Genomic DNA, 20,168 nt, shown 5'->3' on the forward strand with positions numbered 1-20,168 from the left:
ATTCATATGAATATAGTAATACATTTTCCGGTATTTTTTTGATGCATTTCTATTAGGTATTTTCATAAATGGTTCATACCTGGAAAACTTTAATCATTTGGTTTAAAACCTTTGTGTAATGGCTTCACCATACATTCCAAATCACTAGTACAGTTCCAACACAAAGTGGCCTCCAGTTAGCTAGGACTCTATCATTGTGGGTGCTTTAAGCCCTAGTTGCAATTCCTAATATATATATATATATATATAAAGAACTTCTGTAAATTTGAGTAATTAAACTATTATTTTCATATCACGATTCATTTTAGCTTGTGACAGAATAATATATTACACACTTGAAAAATCTAAGTAAACAAATAAACAAATAATTGTGTAATAAAGGCAATAAGAATTAAATTCTCCCTGCAGCTTGGGAAAGGGATATATATATGTATATATATATATATATATATATATATGGGTTGAGGCAACAACACAGCAGAGCAGGGCCTCTGTTGGCGTGATAGAAACACGTCATTGTCTCAGAGGCTCCATTGCTCCAAATAATGTGAAGCAAGCAAAGCAAAGTAAAGCAGCAGCAGCCCCTCTCATGGCCATTCATTCATTCTCTTGAGGTGGCCATTACACCCACTAAACCAAACACACCCAGTTCACATGTGCCACTGTGCAACACCCCCCTCCACAACTGTATTGTTGTTGTTGTTGTTTTTTTTTTTTTTTTTTTTTTTTTCCTTCTTTTACTTACTTCAATTCAGTCTTGTTTCAAGCACTGCAACTTATTGTGGCATTTGGGTGTCTTCACCATTTGTGTACCAACTAAGCAAGGATACCCCAACTATTTTTGTAAACTTGAGGCCAAACCATATACAAAATAGAGCATCTCCTATTTGGTGTGTGATTTACAAGACTTTATTTATGTTTTGTAGCATGATTGGTAGAAATTACATCCACATTGGTTCTAATACATTTTCTACTTTCTCAAATCTATATATTACTAGATATCAATAAGAATATATTCATCAAAGCAATAGCAAAGAAAAATAGAATAAACTAGGTTGGAGAATGTCTCTTGAAGCCACATTGCATAGTAGAGAAGTTCTACAATTTCATACTTCCATCACCTATTTATTTATTTATTTTTGTCTTTAGAATTATTTCATTATGATTTTGAGGAGGCATCCAATCACTTAGAATACTGAAGATAAGAAGGGGGTTTAATCCCTCAAATCTAGAAAAATATCAAATTATTCTTCCTCTGATCACATTCTTAAGTTGCATTCATTGAACCTTGAATCCATTTCATTACCAATTATTTAAATAAATTCAGTATGAATTCACTCTTTACCCAAATCTTCAACTCTGTGTCTCCCTATTGTGGGCGTAATAGGTTAAAGTCCATTGCTTCTACAACATCCAAATTGAAAATTGAGCTGTGGGAATTAAACAAAACAAAATAAAACAAAAACCTTACCACTAAAAAATGTGAAAATGTGAGTAATGTTGAAATAGTCATGGTCATGTGGTACACCTGTGAAGTTGGCCAATGCAATAGTGAACTGGCTTTGCTTTCTATGGCAAAATGCCAAAAAAGACTGAGAGAGAGAGAGAGAGATAGAGAGACAGTAATGGTTTGAAGGTTTTGAGAAAAACTCATCATTCATTGTAGTCTCCTGTACAAGTCCCATTGTATCCAACTCACCAATCCACTCAAACTGGTTGAGTATTAAGTACACATATTTTACTTAACGTAACTAATTATAAAATTTAGTACTGGAAAAAATTAGACTTATGGGTCATGCACCAAAACTTTGCTTGATGGAGAGCAATTGAAGGGTTTGGTGCAAGCTTTGTGAGCCTTTCAAATATCTCCAATTCCTGTTGCTTGGTTGGCCCTTCCTCTCTCTTTCATAGTAGGTGCCAATGCTGACAATTTCATCCACCATGTCCTCCATATTTTGGTGCTGAGTCCTTGCTTCTGCAAAATAGTATTGCTTGGTTTTCAAGTTAATTGTGACATGCAATTGGGATTTTTATTACATACAGATATATATATATATATATATGTGTGTGTGTGTGTGTGTGTGTGTAGATATATATATATATATATAGTTGGGTACAATCCTCTTTGTAACTACAATGGAGGATATTTTAATGGATATTTTAATATTCCAGGAAAAATCGTTTCAAATATAATATGTAAGCATTAAAGACCATGCACAACAATGAACATGTTGCTTCTTAATGTGCAAAAAAATAATGATTGTGTGACATGACCATCCTTTTATCTTTCTCTTTGTTTTCAATATGTTGTATTACCGTATAAAAGAAATTTTATTAAATTTATACAATGATACTTAAATTCTTTCATGTATTGATTTTGAATTTAATTCATTAATTAGAGGTAAATTTTGATGAAATTAATGTTTTTTTGACAAGCCTCAACAAGGATTTTTGTTTAGCAACTTCATACATACATACATACATACATACATGTACCTTCTTGTTGAAAGTGAAGAAAACTCACAATTCAAATTCAATACTTTTTTATTTGATTAAGCAATGAGAAATAAGAAATAAAAGATAATGTGTGATAATTGAAATAATCTACTCTCAACACAAATGATATGTTCTAGTTCAAATTTCTGATTGGGTGAATGCTTTGGATTGCAAAAGTATCTCAATAGGGAGATTTCTTTACAGATTAAAATAATTGTAAAAACCTGAATCATGACAGGCCCACACTTTTGTTTGTATTAAAACTCGTAATTTACACAGAACTTTTCAGAGAGCATATTGTCAACCAAATGTCAAGAATAATCAAAACAAGTACTCTCTTTGCACACAGATGATCATAAATTACATTAGCTGGTAAGATTCCCACATAGCAACAATGATGAGAAGAACTAATTTGTGTACTTCTACCAAAAAACAACAACAACCTCCAACTAATCATTGACTGCAAGAATAGTTATGAACTCGGTCTTTTTAGGGTCAGTGCCTAATCAAAACAAATCAGAATCTAATCTAATGTCTTTCAATTAAGTTTGTCTCAACTCTACACATGATGACTTGAAGTTTTTTAGTTTACATTTAACTGATTACTTGCTAACTTGACTAGCTACATTGAAATCACTCATAAACTCATTCTGATGGAAATGGGGGGAGTCAGAAACCAAAGAGCAAAGTCCATAGTGTCCAAAATGAGGCTGCAAAAGGCAAATGTTTTGTGATGCTCATGTGTGAATGTTGTACATGCCTTTTCCAACTAGTATAGGCCAGGGCAGAAAAGATGGGGAGCCACAATTGGCATAAACCCCAAAGGAAAAGTGAAAAGGGGAATAAAATAAAAGAAAATAAAATAAAATAAAACCTTCAAAAGCTCAGTTCCAGAGCCCAGGCTGCCTGTGTAGCCTGGATGACAACAGAGAGAGAGAGAGAGAGAGAGAGAGAGAGAGTGTGTGTTTAAGTCTGACTACTTTCATGTGCTCTTCTTCAGCAACGTTCCATCTTTGTAAGAAATGTGGATCAATCCAGTGATGTGCTCCTTCTCTCCCTCTCTGCCTCTGCTTCTGCCTGTGCCTCTGCCCCAGTAGAACGTGCCAGGCGCTATCAAACTTCATTGGGGATGGGGGGGGCTCAGGCTCAGAGCTACAGGTATTAAAGGACAGAGGAATGCAGTTGGGGGTGGAGTTGAGTTGAGTAACCTTGTTGGGTTGAAATCAAATAATCTGGACAATAATGTGGGTGATTGTGCCACCTCCAATGGATACAACCCAAAGCCCCCACCCCCCACTGGCTGCATAGCTCTCTACACTGGAGCCTTAAATTCTGGTTCTTTGTCTGTGTTGCCTGCCCCTGAGCTGCAGTAAATTTGGTTCAGCCACATGAAACCAGGGTGGGCTAAAGTCCAGTGAGTGAGTGAGAGAGTGAGTCCACATGTATCATGACTTCTTAGTCCTCTTTTTGAACTGAAAGAAAACATATAATTCCTAAGGGAATTATTGACTGTGTTGGAAATTGGATCAAAAACCAATTGTTTACCCCCCCAGTTGCTCATTTAATTGTGGGTCAAAATCTCAGGAGCAGGAACAGGGATCAGGCTTTGAAGGTGACCTTTGCCACACTGCCTTGGAAGGAAGCTGGCAGGGGAGGGAGAGAGATGCATTGATCAATGGCTGAGGACAAAGTTGGTGTCACATTCCACAATGCACAGCAACCCCCCCTTTGCCCACCACCAGGTAACTTATTGAAACAGACCCACAAACTACACAAGAAAGGGTCAAGGCACCCCAATAAAGCTGGCTGCATCTTTGAGACAATACTCCCACATGAAAGTTGCTCACCCTCAAGGACACCACACCAAGAGCACAAACCAAAAAGAAAAGAATGAAATACCACCCAACCCACCATACAGCCAATACAACATATAGTTACTTACACCTGAAAACAACAACCATTGCATTTCCTTTTGTACTGATTTCAGGGTTTGATTGCACAACAAGAGAGGAAGGAGAGGGAGGAGAAGAAGATGGCAATGATGAATATAAAGAAGGAGAAGAAGATCATTGTTGAAGTTGTTATTGGTGTTGTTATTGAAAGCTAGCTAGCTAGCTAGTGAGCATTGGTATAGGTATTGAGAGACAACTGGGTGAAGGGGGGGTGGGTATTAATGGTGGTGAGGTTGACTTCGTGGTTGTCACCCTTGGCTCATGCTTTACATCATTTCTTTTGCCTGGGTACCAGCATTGGTTGCTGTCATGGTCCTGGTACCTACCTCTCACCTTCACCCCTCCTGTACCCTTGTCACCTGCTGTAGTGGAAGAAGCACAAGCTCTGCCTCTCTCTGCTGGTTTTATACTATATATATATATATATATATATAATGATTGATTGAAATGAAGGTTTCTTATGAAGAAGAGGAAGAAGAAACCTTTCACCAGGCATTTGTCATGGAGATTTCCATTGAGGTTTTCAGATAACTCACATTGTCAATAGCTGGTGGCCCTACACTTCAGTTCAACCTGATTCTCTTCTTGCATGAGAAAAAAAAAAAGAATCCCTTACACTTTGGATAATGCCCTGAATGTATAGTCCTTTGAAATGTGCACCAAGGTTACTGTTTGTTTGTTTATGTTTGTTTTTAGGTATTCATAGACAGACACAAAACTTTAAAAACCTTGGTTTCAACAGAAGGCAACTCTTTAAGAGGTACCTGCTCAAAGTTCAAAATCAGGTGTTGCTATTGTAGCTATGTCATACATGCAGCAAAGTATGTGACATAGTGGGTTGTTGTCACTAGTTGCAAATACACTGAAGATGAAATCAAATCCCAGCTGCCTGCACTGTTTGCTGTCCAAAAGTGGCAATCTGTGTTATTATTTTTATCCACACACACACATTTAAGGGTTACCATTTCAAGGAGCACAGAACCATCTGACAGAGTCAGAACCCCATAAATCAAAGAAGACAGGAACTCATATTCATGCCCATTTATGTTAACATGGGGGAGGGGAGTGAGAAAAAAAACAATTTCACAAAATAGCACTTCCCAGCAGCAGCACTTGGGGCTTGGAACTGGACCACTGCATGAACTCACTCCATCATCCATAATTCCATGACTCCCATTAATATGCATCCATCATCTCATATTCATTCACTCATTCATTCAATAATCACATTGGTATGGCCAGTTACTACTGCTTCATGAAGTGAGTTTTGAATTGGCTACTAAACCATTATTTCCCCTTCAACTCCAGTCCAACTAATCTCCCAAAGCAAAAGCCTTGTGTATTCTACAATCCCCACATGGCAAAGTAGGGCTCCAGTTCCCACAAGAAATTCAGTATCCTCTCATCATCAAGTGTGAGCTAAACCTGTCTTACAACACAAATTTTGTCCCACAGGTAACATGACAGTGGGGCTATGTCAGTGATGGCTGACTGCTGTTAAACAGTGTGAGTGAGTGCCCTCCCTGGTGGGGATTGGAATGGCAATACTAGTAGTAGAAGTAATAGTAGTAATAGTAGTAGTAATAGCTCTGTATGTTACATAAATTCATTGAACAGGTAGTTTACAGGGGACAGAATGACCTGCAGCAACAGCAACAAGAGCACCAGGGCATGAGCTTGGCTGTCCAGGGCCTTTCCATCCCAAGAAAGAGAAAGCAGCATTGTCTGTTGGGACAAGTGAATAAGTATTGTATCGGCTTTACTCCAGATAGGAATCTTACACAGCATTCATGTCTAGAAGCTTCTACATATCTGATTTCTTACATGGCTGCTCTGTATGTCCCTGATCACTTGTTTGAAGATACACACTTCAATATGACATGAAAACCATTCCACACTATTTTTTTGCATTGTGGACATTTGATAATATGGACGTTTATAGGACATTTTTGTTTTGTTTCTTTTGTTGTTTTGTTATAATTGTTGTACATTTAAATAAAGATCCATTGAGCAAATACTAGGTATCCTTGGCCCTAACACTTTGCTGTGAGGACAAATTTAGGAGTAACAAATTGTTGAGTAATTTACATTGGGTTTATGCTTCTATTCCACAGTTAGTACATGCACAATTAAGTTTCTAAGAGAAATTGTAGTATTCCAAACAAAAAAATATCTCTTTCTCTTTAGAACCAAGAGAATTTGATCATCTAATTAAAATATTTTTCTTTTATTTTATTTTCTAACAGCTTTTTGGATTTCGCCCTACATAATGTGACCGTAGTTTGTGATTTTTGACTAGATGAGTGAGATTTTTGTTTTTGTTTTGCTTTGAGGTTCTGCTTTTATTATGAGTACCTTTCTTCCTTTTTTAAAATAATATATACATGCATTTGTCTAGAGAAAGGTTCAATTTATTCTTTACTTTTTTTTGAATCTTTTAGATAACACATTTAAAAAAAAAAAAAAAAAAAAAAAAAAAAAACTTTGTTGTTAACAGAATACTCTGCTAAGTTCCTATTGTAAACTTGCAACCATTTTATTGACAAAAGATGAGACCTAATTTCAAATTTGATATACTTGCATATGCTCTTAAAATTTATAAAACACATACTTTGCAGTATAAAAGAAGCATACAAAAAATCTTTTTTTTTTTTTTTTTTTTTTTTTTTTATCATTCATGTATACACTTTGAGTACTCATGGCTATTTTTTTGGTACCATATTAATCAAATATATTTAATTTTTTTTGTCGCACAAAAATCTAAGACTATTTCTTATTACCTAGATTTATAACTAGTGACTAGTGTTTTGTGCCACTTGATTAAGGCAAGGTTTCAAGATTGAAATGTATCTTAAATAATCAATCTTGTAATCTTGATAAAAAAAAATTAATAGATTCAGCTTTCAAATTCCACAAATAATGTAAAACAGTACAGAAGGAATTTGCTGCATAACCATAGAAAGGTTTAAGGTTTGTATGAAGATTCTTAATGATTGTGGTGATTATTATTATACCAAAAATTGATTTTAAAATTTTATGGAGCATGTATAATATTCTTTTTTATTTTTTATTTTTTATTATTTAAATGCTGCTTTATAATCCCAAACTACAGTAGAAGATTAGAAACTAATCTAGAAAATGTTTATCTCGTTGAATGAGTGCATACTTATTATTTATTTATTTATTTTATCAATCCTAAATAAAAGATCTTGCAAGTTGGAGTTAAATTAAAGTGTTATTTTTTTATTTTCAACAATAATGATAATATATATATATATATATATATATATATATATATGAATTTTTTGATATAGATTCTAATAAATTATCTAAAAATTTAATCCGCCCAAGGTGGTTTAGGATTTTTCCAAGTTTATAATACACTATTAAGTTTTTTTAAAGTATCTCCAATCAAAAGACTAAACTCATAAAGACTAAAGACTAAAACATTTCAACAATGTTATCAAAAATTCTTCCTGATTTTTGAAAAGTTAACTTGTACTGTGAAAAAATTGTAAAATAGTTGAACTTTGCATCTTAAAGTATTTATTAAAAAGACTCTTTATATTAGTACTTAATTCAGTATCCTAAAGTAATTTTTTTTACGATGTTTTGAGAAGCTTATATAATTCTACTTTAACTTCATCTACACCAAGGGATTTTTTAGATAATTAGAATATGATTTTATGATACTTTACTTAGAATTTTTCGTAGAAATTTATTTTTTTGGCAATAGTGTTGTTACTTATTTAAAAACAACCAAAACTAGTTAACACTCTTATATTATCATTTACATTATCCTATAAACATCTTGGATATTTTTAAAGCTAAACTTTTAATTCTAATAAATTTAATATGTATTATTTTTATTTATATGCCTATTTTTATAGAAACGTCTTATATTTTTTCTAAGTATGTATGTATATATATATATATATATACATAATATGGTAGATTTACTGGCCATGTAATTAGAATTGCCCCCTTTAGAAGTTCCAAAGAAGAGCATGGATATTATTTTATCCTTTATTGGTAGAGAAGAGCGAAAAGTGCTACTTCCAATAGCTTGGTGTGCATCTTATTCAATAGACATTTAGAATATGTTTTAGAAAATATTTGTGAGTGTAATTTTTTTTAACATAAATATCCTATTAAACTTAAAAGAATCACCTTTTTTTATAATTTTACGTCAATTATATTTTTTTCTTAATTTATATGATTACACACACACACACACACACATATATATATATATATATTATCTACATTGTCTATCTTTTTTTAGTGATTTAAGAGACATATACAAATAAATTATTTTTAAAGTCTATCTAAAGTTATCCACACTTATAATTATTGTTAAATAATTGTGTCTTTTATTTCATCAATAAAAAAATTATATATATATATATATATATATATATGTATGTATAAATATAATAAAATAATTAATTTATTAATGAAATCCCATTATCAACTACATATTTAATATAAGAAGAAATAAATTTTAAAAAAAATCACCAGCATCTATTTCATCTAGAGTTTTAACATATCATATTATTGTACCCTATATGGAACAATATGCACCTAATTACAACTTTTTACTTGATTTTTGGTTTCTTTCACTGCAAAGCTTGTACTCTTGCAGCATTAGTATGTTACTCATTAATTTTATACTATTAAGATAACTATGCAATGTAATTATTTTTGAAATTAACTCAAGGAATTGGCAATATAAAAAGATATATTTTTATTTCATTTCGTCAAGAAGGTGCAAAGAATTGAACTTGTTGTCTAAGTATAATCTCATCTAATCTCACCTATGGTGACAGTGTCTTCTTGCCTGAGCAAGAAATAGTCCAACCTTTCATAAATCTTCAAGGATTAGAGATGATTGAAGTTTACTTGTCATCTTTGCACTAAATCATCTTTACTCATGTGCAACATTAGTACAAAGTTGTTGAAATACAAAAAACATGCCAAACATTCCTTCCAATTACATGTGCATCACTTCAGGAGGCAATAGAGAAGGGCCATTTTGTAATGGATATAATTCCAACCACACTCCTTCCTTGCATTCCATTGTAAGAATAATTTTGTGATCCACCGTGACTCACTTGAGCTTCTATTGGGTCCCCATATCCGCGGTCATAGGGAGGGCCTCCTCATCATGTTTTTCTTCCTCTTCCGGAAGAGACAGGTGACAGTTCCGTCCTTCTACTTCAACTTTTTCTTCGTGTTGTGCTGCCGTTACAGTGACGCTAACGCGGCAACTAATTCTCACTCACTCACAGTCCTGCTGCTGCATGTTGGTGCCCAGTACATGTTTTCTGCCTGCTTGATTCTAACCCGACTAACCGCCATTTCCCTCTGTTGGGTCACTTGCAGCCAGCCCCACCATGATTTTCCTGAGCACAAGACCTTTGATTGTTGTACAAGGTCTCTTGTGCCGAAGCTTTTATTCATGTCACGTTGACCTCGAGAGTTTCTTAATCTGCTGCTGCAGGTTCTTCTACCAGAGCGCCTTTTTACTCCCGTCCCATGCATTCAGGAACCCATTGCATGCCTTCTGCTGTTGTTGCTTTCGTTTGTGTTCTCCTCTGTTGTCGTCATTTCAGTCTCAGGCCGGGAGCCTTTATGCTTTGCAGGTATTACTGCTTTCGGTAGCTCCTTCTTGGATTGCCCTGCTCCCATTGTTGCAGTGTTGCCAGCTGAGCCGTCATGCTACTATGGTGACTTTCAGCTGATGTCCAGGACTAGTTTCAACATGAATGCATTTTGATCGACTGGAGCTTGCCTTTTAAAAAACACTTCTCAGGTTGTGATGTTGTGAGGATGCTGACTGATCAAAATAAGAAAAGTTGAACTGTGAATGTTTTTATTTGTTTTTATTTAGAGCCCCCATGTCACTTTTCTCATCCACCTCTTCATCCGCTTGTTTATTGGTTCGTTGGCCATAGTTTCATGATAACTCCAATTTTCCCCTGATCATAGTAAATGTATTTTTGGAGAAATAAGGAAGTTAACTCTTGTGTACTGTGTTGTATCGAGAAGTGGTCATTAAATAATTTTTAATACAAAAAAATCTGATCAAATCTACTATGAAATGTGTTCCCCAAATTGGGCCCTACACTGGAGGTTGTTATTGGCACCAATCCTGTTCCTCAAAGTTCCTGCCATACGTCTACAAACAAAGTCATAAGCTTTGCAATTTATACCATGTTGCTCGTGCAACTCATACTTGGCAACAAAAAGGATCCACGAGGGGTCAATTTGAAGCACAAACGGGTAATTGCGAACTCCACACTCCTCTAGGACAATTGGCCTCATAGGCCAAGTTATTCATCCTGTAATCTCCATTTTATGAATGCGGAATATTACATCTTTAATGTACCACCAAGGTCAATGTTTCTGCTTAAGTCTGCACCTATTAGCAAACTTAAGGCACCAAAGCTCGGAAAAATCAACCCAGCTAGATGGGTAGAATATTAGGAAAGTCCAATGACAAAAAAAAGAGAGATAGTGAGAAGAGTCTCCAGCTCAATACGTTCTCTATCAACCTCTTAAGTATAATGTGTGGATAGAATTTCTGCTTTGAGGGATAAGCTGCATCTGCAGTAGAGTTATTCATGTCATTCAGGCCAAGGACCAAGTTCTGTTCAAGAGTTCGCTCATGTTCTTCCTCTGCGAAATCACGTTAATAGATCAATCAGTACTCCTTATGAGTTCACGAGTAGCAGCTTAACTTCGAATAGCTTCAGTGTTTAAAATACCAGCTGTTACTAGTCCACGACAGCTGGGTTCAAAACCAAGAAGACACCTTTGGAGGTTTCTACAGATAATAATATGGTTATAATTGCAGACATCCACTTAAAGAGACCAGTGTCAATTCACATGTCAATGAATACATGGGCAGAGTAATGATGAAGGAAGAGCGTACATGTTAATTGTCTGTCATTTTCAAAGTCATATGTTCCTGGTGATATGAAGGAGTTTGCAAGAACATCATCCAAGACTAATGTTCACTTTCTTCTACTAACTGCAACCAAATGGAAAAATGAAGGCTTAACAACTCGATTTTGATATACTCTGCCACACACCCATACCATTTTGGAGGCAAATGGAATTAGTGCTAGATGGAAAAAGTTCCCACCTAGTGTAGATCTTGTGATGAGGAAGTGGCTTTACAACACCCCGCTTCTTTAGACTCGGGGCTAACATTCATGTCCGACTTCATTCGCAAAATGAGGAGTACATATCTACAATACAGCAAGTCGTTCAAAACCTTCAGCACACATTTAGAACGGAGTTGAGCCTGTGCTAAATCAGAGAAATGATGCAGGCAGAACCATAAGCAAATAAGTGCTATCTATTGTGGATCTAAAGTTCCAAATCGAAAGATGATCCTAAAGGTACATTGCAAGAATTTGGCCTAAGATACATTCTAGACAAAAGCCAAATACAGGAATGGAGTGTGGATACTGGTAACAAACATGTGGGTCTCCGTTTAAACTCCACATGCGTCACAGGTAGATGGAAACACCATTATCTAATAGCATCGAGGCAGAAACTTGGAGCCAAAGTTATGAAAACGCACAGTCCTATATCAAACAGACTCAAACAGGCATTCAAGAGTACGATATATATATATATATATATATGAATCCAGTGTCTAAAACCTATTCGGGAGAACTAGATTTTACAAGCTGTATACGGATAAAAATTCAAAAGTTGCAACGAGGGTTGGCCAAAGAGGTTGAGAAAGAGCAGAACATGACGTACAATACTAACTTCCTCATTTGCACAAACAAGTGCATACACAGGCTTGAGAGTAAAACGTCAAGCACAAGGTTCTAATCAACACCATAGATTATACGATATATACCAAATGCCTAGAATGTGAATCAGCAATAAAAGTTGTTTCTTAAAATCTTGCTCACTTTACACATTAGGCAACCAATGACCGTGTTGCATTTTGCTTGCTCCGCAACCACATGAAACTTATGAAGCAGTTTTCAGAAAATTAAGAAAGTTCACTAGTTAAAATAAAAACTTGGTGGAGGAACTAAGAATAACTAACCGTAGAGTGTCCCACGTTGTGATTGTGGAGGAACTTCAAACTTAAGTTCCGACACCTGCATACCAGAAAAAAATAAACCCATTATTTTCAGAAATATCCTCATTCAACCGATTAAAACAGAGCCAAAACATTTACGGAAAAAATCACATAATTCGTGTAAGAAAAAAAAAAAAAAAAAAAAAACTGTCGAAATGAAGGTTATTTAGCAGCAAACGCACGATGACGATCTTCACATTAATACTTCCATACCACTTTTTGTATTAATAGGTTATTAAAACAAACAACAATAACATTTGGAGTTGCCTTACACAACCAAGAACCACATGCGTCAACTAGCTCTCAAGGTAGGAAGAAAGTGCACCTTAATTGTAGCAGCATCAGAGTTAACGACTTGCCTATTCAGGACCTGCACAAGAATGCAACATTATCCACGACATTTTAATACATGCGCACGTAAATCGAACTAGGCCACATAATACGATATTTATGTTCTGAGATTAAATGCATCACCAAATCTTGACGATGTTACGCATAGGACGCTCTCTGCAAATAATTCTGGTGTCTAAACCAGAGACATGTTTGCTTGTGAGTCTCCTGCTGGAATCTTCAGGGTAAACACACACCCATGAGGCTGTAATTGACCAGTAAACTGAACCTCGTTGTTCCTACTTCATGAAAAAAACGTAAGGAGCTTGCAAAATATGAGCAACTGTTCAGGAAACTGCAAATCTGCTGTCATATTGTGAAGCCTGATGTGCTCACCAAGTCTATTAGACTTGGTATGCTGCACATCAAGTAAACCCAAATCTACAACTTGAAGTATAAAACAATTTGCCATTTCTTGAACCAGTTATCTACGGACTAAAACGTACATTACCAACATTATTATTCATATCCCAATCGAGCCATACAAACATCCCTATTTACAAGAAACAACATTACACGTCAAACTTACAAGCAACTTAAATCTGGTGCTGAGTTTGAGTACCTTATCTCTCGGAAATGCAGGGTGCGAGTAAGTATTAACCGTTTGACGACCTGCCAAATCGTCGGATAGGAACCAATGTAAACCTGGTAAACTTACGAAAAAATTGTTTCCTACATGGTTCAAATTTAAGACGAGAAGGTGATTTGAAAATTTTCAAGAGTGCCAATCACAATGAGGTCCAGACGGTTTGATTGCTCGAATTAGTGCAGCTTCACAAGATACTCATCAAATACAATGTTTCACAACTATAGGCCCATACAGTACTAATGCCATGTCAAAATGACCCACTGTCCGTGTTACTAGAACATCTTTACTTCGCCCAAAATACAGCTCAGAAGGTTAATAGAGAACTCCACCTCGCAATATATGTACAAGCCGAAGAAACATTACTCGCAGTCCACCAAGTTTCTAACGAGGTCAATGCACACAGCTACATCAATCAGGTTTCAGGGACCCAAATTATTTCCCCTCAAGACAATACTACGGATGAAGTCCGAAATTATTCCAATGTCTCTCCAAATGGAACCATTAGTTCCGACTTGATTTAAGCTAGCAATCCAACAAACACATCCACCAAAAGCAAATTCATGTCTTACCTGAAAATCATAACTCACACGAGACAGACGAACACAGAGAAATCTCAAATATCAGTAGCCTACATTCTCCCCAAAATGCTCGCACAGGCTCTCGACTTCATACGACGGAGCACCCTCGTCAGCTGTAAAAGCCACTGCGGCAGCTCCGACTTCCGCAATCACGTTATCTTGCTCCTTGGTGGCGATTGCGATGATCGCTGTTTCGCAGTCTTTGGGCTGATTACGGTTGATCCAGTGGAAGCGAACACAGAAGCCAGAGTTCATAATTCTGGGTTTAGGGCTATTGGGATGGGGGGGGGGGGGGGGGGGGGCTGTTGAAGCTGGAGAATCCTCAGGACTTTGGTAAAGGCTCCATTGTGGCATTTCCCTCCGTCTTCAATGCCATGGAAGGCAGGGCAGGTTTATATTTAATCTTTCACATGGGAGAAGGTATCAGTCATGTTTATTTAGGGTAAAGGAGAAACATGATAATTGAGATTTCGTTTTTTCCTCTATTTTTCTTTTTTTTATCGTATGGAGGTTTATACCGTATAGAAATTGAACACAACTGTGGATTATGCCGGCATTGTGCTGTAAATTAGGTTGTAGATCACAATAATCTCGGCTTGATTCAGAACACTTTATCATTGAAAGGAGACTTCCAGCAAGCAATGAGGGAGATGAGACTCAAATGTGAAGGATTTCAATGAGCGTCTACATGACGATAAACCTTGCAAAAAAGGGTGTTAAAAAGTGAAAAAATGAATTGCTCCAAATCAGACTCCTGACGGACTCCCTGAAGCTTCTAAAAAACTATAAAATTATGAAATCTTGACCATTTATGAAGAGAAAACCCATAGGCCAAGCTACGCGTATGAGTTCTAAACGACGTTGGTCTCCAAAAGGATCTGGTAAACACCAACACATATCTCTCCTGTGATGAGAAGAATAATGATCCACTCGAGTGTATCCGACTTTCTATTTTGTAGAATCTCCAGAAAGAATCGCACATTGTGCTGCAAACCACAGACGAATGCTACAATCAGTAGGCTGTCCTACCGCACAATAGACTTGCTTTACACAACAGTAGACTAAAATGGGGATGTCACACCCATGGAAGGCCAAAGAAACCATCAAAACCTCAGAAAGCCACAGTACAACATGGAACAATTACAAGATAATCCAGAGCGCGCAGTCACTCAAAATACCTGTATGATATTAAGCTTAAAGTCCAAACTCTCAAACCGTTCATCAAGTTCAAAGTCATCGCGCAAGTACTCCCAAATCTGAGCATAATTGGCGTCCTTCCAAGCAGCATCGGACCTGTTGAATCAAATTGTGAAGCAAACCATGATCAATAAACACCAGAAAATCCTAAAGCGTTAAGAAATTAATTGTATAAAAATCTTTATCTCCCTAGAGAATCCACTAAAACTGTCAAAGTAGATAAGAAAAATACTGTTTCCGTAAAAAGTATCACTAGAAACCTGGGCAGAGAATGCCGACCTCTCCAGGAGGCCCAAGCGGAGGATAACATCTGCAAGAGTGGTGTTGGCAGCCGCTACCAGCTGAAACAAGCTCTTCCGAGTCATCGTGAAAGTACCAGTGTTCTCCATTCCTCGGTTTAGCTCACTGAACGTATTAACCATCTCATCCACCTGCATCATTTATAGATGTCATCCACTTATCCAACAAATGAAATCCTTAACATGATTACGGTATCTGAATGGACCCAGTACGAATCAAGGTTTGATTTATTGAACTTGCTTTCCAGAAACAGCTCACACTAATATTGAACAACCAGTGCTACCACTGAATGAACCAGAGATTTTTTAAAAACAGTAAGAAAAAAAAAGAGTAAAGGGTGGCAAAGAACCTTCTTGGCGTAGTGATCAAGGGCAATACTTTGGCCAAGAATGCTAGAAATAACTCTGATGTTGTCGGTGTCAAGCATCCTCAACATGATTCGGTCCTGTCCTCCCTCACTCCACTGACGTAGGGTTGGCCTAACCAGCACCCCATAATCTGAGAAGATAAAGCAGCGTTTCACCAAATATCGTCATCTCTTTCTGAATTGACACGAGTCATGTCTCAGAAAACAAAAATAATCTGACGACTAGTACCATCACATTAGGGAATTGTGTTACCTTCATGCTAACAAAGCCTCACATCAAAAGCCAACAAAGGCTTCGTTTCTCCTCATTTTACTCACTACAGGTGGTTAATCCTTAATAACCATCCGCATTACAGAACATGACATAATGAAATAAAAGCGATGGCAATCACCATCTTTTCTTGTCTCCCGGAACTTGTCTGTGCAGAATTTGCTCAAGGCAGACAGAGCTTCTTCCTCTTCGTCATCACAAAAGTTGAAAAACACAATGGATCCATACTGAAAGGCGACCATGTATCTATCTTGGGAGCGACTTATTTCTGCAAAACCCTGCCATCAAATAGTACGCATATTTAACAATTCTTTTCAATCATTGGGAGGTCGTTAACACGACTCAGCATACCTCCTCAAAACCCAATACACTGTTCACTCCAAGGTGCGCTATCAAAACAAGGAGAGGGATGCGGGGAGATACAAGATGGAGAACTGTACAGGTCTGTTTGACGTAGGTTTCGCATTAGCAGGCCGGTTGGTAAATCGAATGATAAGATTGTTGCGCGAAGGGGTTATCTCCAAGAAGGGTTCCTCTGACAGCCGCTTCAAATCCACACTGCATCCCAACGCCAACCATCAGCAAAGGCAGTCATCACTTCACGATATCTCACATGATTGTGAAGACGTTTATCACAAAGAAACACAGAAGGAGATTTAAATTAGCTACCATTCAGGCTCTAACTGCTTAAGCAAGACCGCAAACAACAACTAAACATCATCAACAACAGAAACCACGCAACAATGTAGCATGTAAAGGAAAAGCGAAGGAAACTCACCTTCGGGAGATGTAACAAGCCTTCACAGGTATATAGACATCGTCCTGCTGAAATTTAGGAGGTGGGTTAGGGGAAAGGCTCGTCCGCTGACGGGTCTCATGATCCCGCACACGCACATGCTGTTGGCCCCATTGGATGCCCTCGTCATCCCTTGACATCTTCAAATCCTCAGTACCTTTCTTAAACTTTCGATCTCTTGTGAATACTTTGTCCTCGTCATGGTCCCATTCCCTTTCTCGTAGTGTCCTGTTCTGATCTACTGACGGAACTTCTTGACTGAGCTGCGATGGAGTCGTTTGTTCAGGGGTGTCCCAATACTCAGGTTCACGGCTGATAGCATGTGAGACATGTGTTCGACCCGGCGTCAGCTTAAACTTCAGCTTCAAGTCTAGGTTGGAGCTGAGAGAGCATAGCTTTCGGCCGACGGGACCAGGGTAATTGGAATTCGACGTGGAGACAGTTGACTGACCTTCAAATACATGATCAGGTATGGAAGAAAAATGCCTATGATGGCCTACTCTGAAGTTCAAATGTAAGTATACACCAATAAATTTCTTTTTGAGGCCCAAACCCTGCGCTAACCTTTCACATAGTTTCCATAATTGTTCAACGGGCTTGCCTCCTGAAACAAAAGTGGTTTTAATCAGGATTGCTTCATTGCTTGCAGGAGCAGAGTGACTCGCCGTGAAAGCCCCGCCAAGCTGCTGCAAATGTCTCCATAAACTGCCTGATCTCATTCTGCTTTATCCCAATCTGTGGCAATCATCTTCCCAGTCAAATTCCTGGGTTTCTTGTTCCAGAAATCGATCACCAAATTATCGTTGCACCTGCAATGCAAATGCGTTGCTACCATCACGTTACTTCCAAAAAAGTAAAAAAAAAAAAAAACAAAAAACAAAAAACAAACAATCACACTATTTAGCAACATCTGAAATATCACTCATCTCGCAGAAATATAGCGGCTCTCAAATTAGGGCTCGCAACGGAAGAGGGTCTTCACGTAGCAATAACTCAATCTCACAATCACAAACACTGCATTGAACTTTATTGATTTGCCTCACTGGATGTATCAAGCCAAGTCGAAAACCCTCCAAAAACATTTACTTATCACTTCCACCCACGGAATAATACAAAGCTGTCTCCAGGTAGGGGAGCCCAAACACAAAACATAGGCAAACAGGGAAAAAAATCTCACTCCTGCACCTTGTCCACAGAACACAGAACAACAAGTTCAAATCCCTGACAAGCTGAGGGGACTAACCTGGGCCAAGCAGGTGCGGATTGAGGCGAATCCGGAATCTAGAAACGCAAGAGCCAAGGAATTGAGACCAACGGCGCCGCAGAAAGCATCAGTCCAGTGCGGTTGCCCTCATCATCCTCACCCCAGGCAGGGCAGGAAGTTTTTTGCACCAGGATGGACGTGGATGAAACAAAAGCCCTGATGCACGCAAACCAACTCGTCTTCCAGCAACCTCCTCCTCTACAGGCGACGATGAGGATATGCGTCAGCGACATGGCCATGGTCTACAAGCTGATGAACGCTGCTGGTCTCGCTTCGCTTTGCGATTCATACATCCAATTTTATTATGTCCCAGCTCCGCGACAGGTAACCGCCATGACCCTGCTGCAGAGCACAAGTGCCATCGCCATCTCGCACCTTTCCCTTGCCCTTCCCTGCAGCACACCTCCTCCGCAATGCCTACCGTGGTAGTAACTTGCTAGTATGCGATGCAATTCCTAGATTCGGAGTATTTTTGTTGAACTGTAAAATCTACGAGATGAGCAAGATTATGTAGAGATTTCAGTCCAAGATCGGAATAAAGATAATATCTAATTAGACTAAAAACACACTACTTTTAAAGATTATGTCCATGCATCTAGGAATTTCAATAAAACTAGCATTTTTTAATTTTTTTTTGTCTTTAATTTTTTAAATTTTTTTCCATTCTGTTGCATGAGAGTCTATTATTATTTAAAAAGAATTTATATACAAATAGAACTAAAATGGTTTCAGTTTTTTGAAGACCTATATACTACTTCATCAGTAAATATTTAAATGATATTGTATTAGTATTAGAATATGTATTCTAAAAAACAACTAAATTTTTTATAAATAAATGAAGAAAAATTCAAATAAAACTAAAGGCATTGACAAAAAAATTTAATATGTGTCTTTTTGAAGGTATATTTTAATAAAAATATATATAATTTTAAAAATTGTATAAATTATTTAGTGAGTTGTCTAAGTTCAACTATATATATATATATATATATATATATATGTATTGAAGAATAGTAAATTGATCCAAGTGAATCATATATCAATCTATTTTTGTTCCCATTGTTATATAAAGTCATCCTCCCTTATCAATCTCTAAATTTTGTGTATTTACATATATATATATATATATATTCTCATTCAAAATTGTATTGTATGTATCTGATGTGTGCACAATGAGTGGACAAATCAAATGATTTTTTTATTTTTTATTTCTTTTTTTATTTCTTTTTTATAACTTGATCAAGAAAAATAAAAAGTTGGAGTGGAATAGATGAGCAAGGTGATTAAGACGTAGTGTAGGGCACTAAGAGCAAAGGTGGGTCAATTTAAGATTTCCATTGGTTGATTTAATATTCTTAATATACATATATATATATATACATTATATATTTCACCATTATCTGTCAAATATATATATATATATATATATTACGGGGGAGCTCCATTTCACCATTATCTGTCAAAGACATATACTTGTTTAAAATTATATTAAATATAATTGATTAAATAAGTTAATTTGACAAATTTGACAAATTTGTAAGACATTATTAATATTCATAAAAAATCCATTTACATATAGTTAGTTTTATATTAAAATAGTAGCTATAAACAAACAATGCATAAGAGTATTTTTAGAAAATTTTAAAATTGTATATTTATTTGTTGATTTATTTACAAAAAAATATTTTTTTTTCATAAATTTTAAAATTGATTTTTAAATAAGAAGACATTGAACCAATCTACACAAATTTGAATGATTAAAAATTGAAAGAGGTCTAATAAAATCATCCTTTAGAAATAGAAATGGTCGAAGTTTTTTTTTAAGCAAATTAGATACAAAATTTGATTAGTACAA

General features: G+C 36.5%; 1 protein-coding gene and 1 long non-coding RNA gene across 8 annotated transcripts; both read right to left on the bottom strand.

Annotated features, from left to right (window-relative positions):
* Positions 1-9,266: 9,266 nt before the first annotated feature.
* Positions 9,267-14,283, bottom strand: LOC149987851 (uncharacterized). Of its 5 annotated transcripts, XR_016506360.1 has the most exons (8): positions 14,110-14,283; positions 13,870-13,921; positions 13,514-13,563; positions 12,887-12,931; positions 12,526-12,580; positions 11,599-11,704; positions 11,386-11,484; positions 9,267-11,129 (listed from the first exon to the last, which is right to left on the bottom strand). It is a non-coding gene; the product is annotated as an uncharacterized LOC149987851 (long non-coding RNA). The 5 variants fall into 5 exon arrangements; XR_016506361.1 differs by lacking the exon at positions 14,110-14,283 and having other exon boundaries at positions 13,870-14,051; XR_016506362.1 differs by lacking the exon at positions 11,386-11,484 and having other exon boundaries at positions 10,998-11,129; positions 14,110-14,250.
* A 481-nt stretch (positions 14,284-14,764) lies between these two features.
* On the bottom strand, positions 14,765-18,562 carry LOC112291011 (protein RETARDED ROOT GROWTH, mitochondrial). 3 transcript variants are annotated; one of them, XM_073538425.1, is made up of 9 exons: positions 18,293-18,432; positions 17,614-17,858; positions 17,032-17,361; positions 16,694-16,811; positions 16,375-16,531; positions 15,965-16,113; positions 15,595-15,746; positions 15,297-15,411; positions 14,765-15,104 (listed from the first exon to the last, which is right to left on the bottom strand). In XM_073538425.1, the coding sequence occupies exons 2-9, from the start codon at positions 17,766-17,768 to the stop codon at positions 14,970-14,972; spliced, it is 1,311 nt and encodes a 436-aa protein (XP_073394526.1). In that variant the 5' UTR covers positions 17,769-17,858; positions 18,293-18,432; the 3' UTR covers positions 14,765-14,969. The 3 variants fall into 3 exon arrangements, 2 of the variants coding, with proteins under 2 accessions (XP_073394526.1, XP_024393700.1); XM_024537932.3 differs by having other exon boundaries at positions 17,032-17,858; positions 18,293-18,562; XR_012218842.2 differs by having other exon boundaries at positions 14,808-15,104; positions 15,576-15,746; positions 17,032-17,858.
* Positions 18,563-20,168: the final 1,606 nt, after the last annotated feature.

Source organism: Physcomitrium patens, chromosome 14 (genome assembly GCF_059467195.1).
Source record: "Physcomitrium patens ecotype Gransden chromosome 14, ASM5946719v1, whole genome shotgun sequence".
Lineage (NCBI taxonomy): Eukaryota > Viridiplantae > Streptophyta > Bryopsida > Funariales > Funariaceae > Physcomitrium > Physcomitrium patens.

What these genes read in the sequence shown, in the direction of transcription:
- LOC112291011 (XM_024537932.3), bottom strand. Translation starts at nt 17,768, where the DNA reads ATGAGATCAGGCAGTTTATGGAGACATTTGCAGCAGCTTGGCGGGGCT. An exon ending in GCTTGTTACATCTCCCGAAG is followed by an intron (nt 16,812 to 17,031) that starts GTGAGTTTCCTT and finishes GTTGGGATGCAG; the next exon opens with TGTGGATTTGAAGCGGCTGT. An exon ending in CCGGGAGACAAGAAAAGATG is followed by an intron (nt 16,114 to 16,374) that starts GTGATTGCCATC and finishes TTATCTTCTCAG; the next exon opens with ATTATGGGGTGCTGGTTAGG.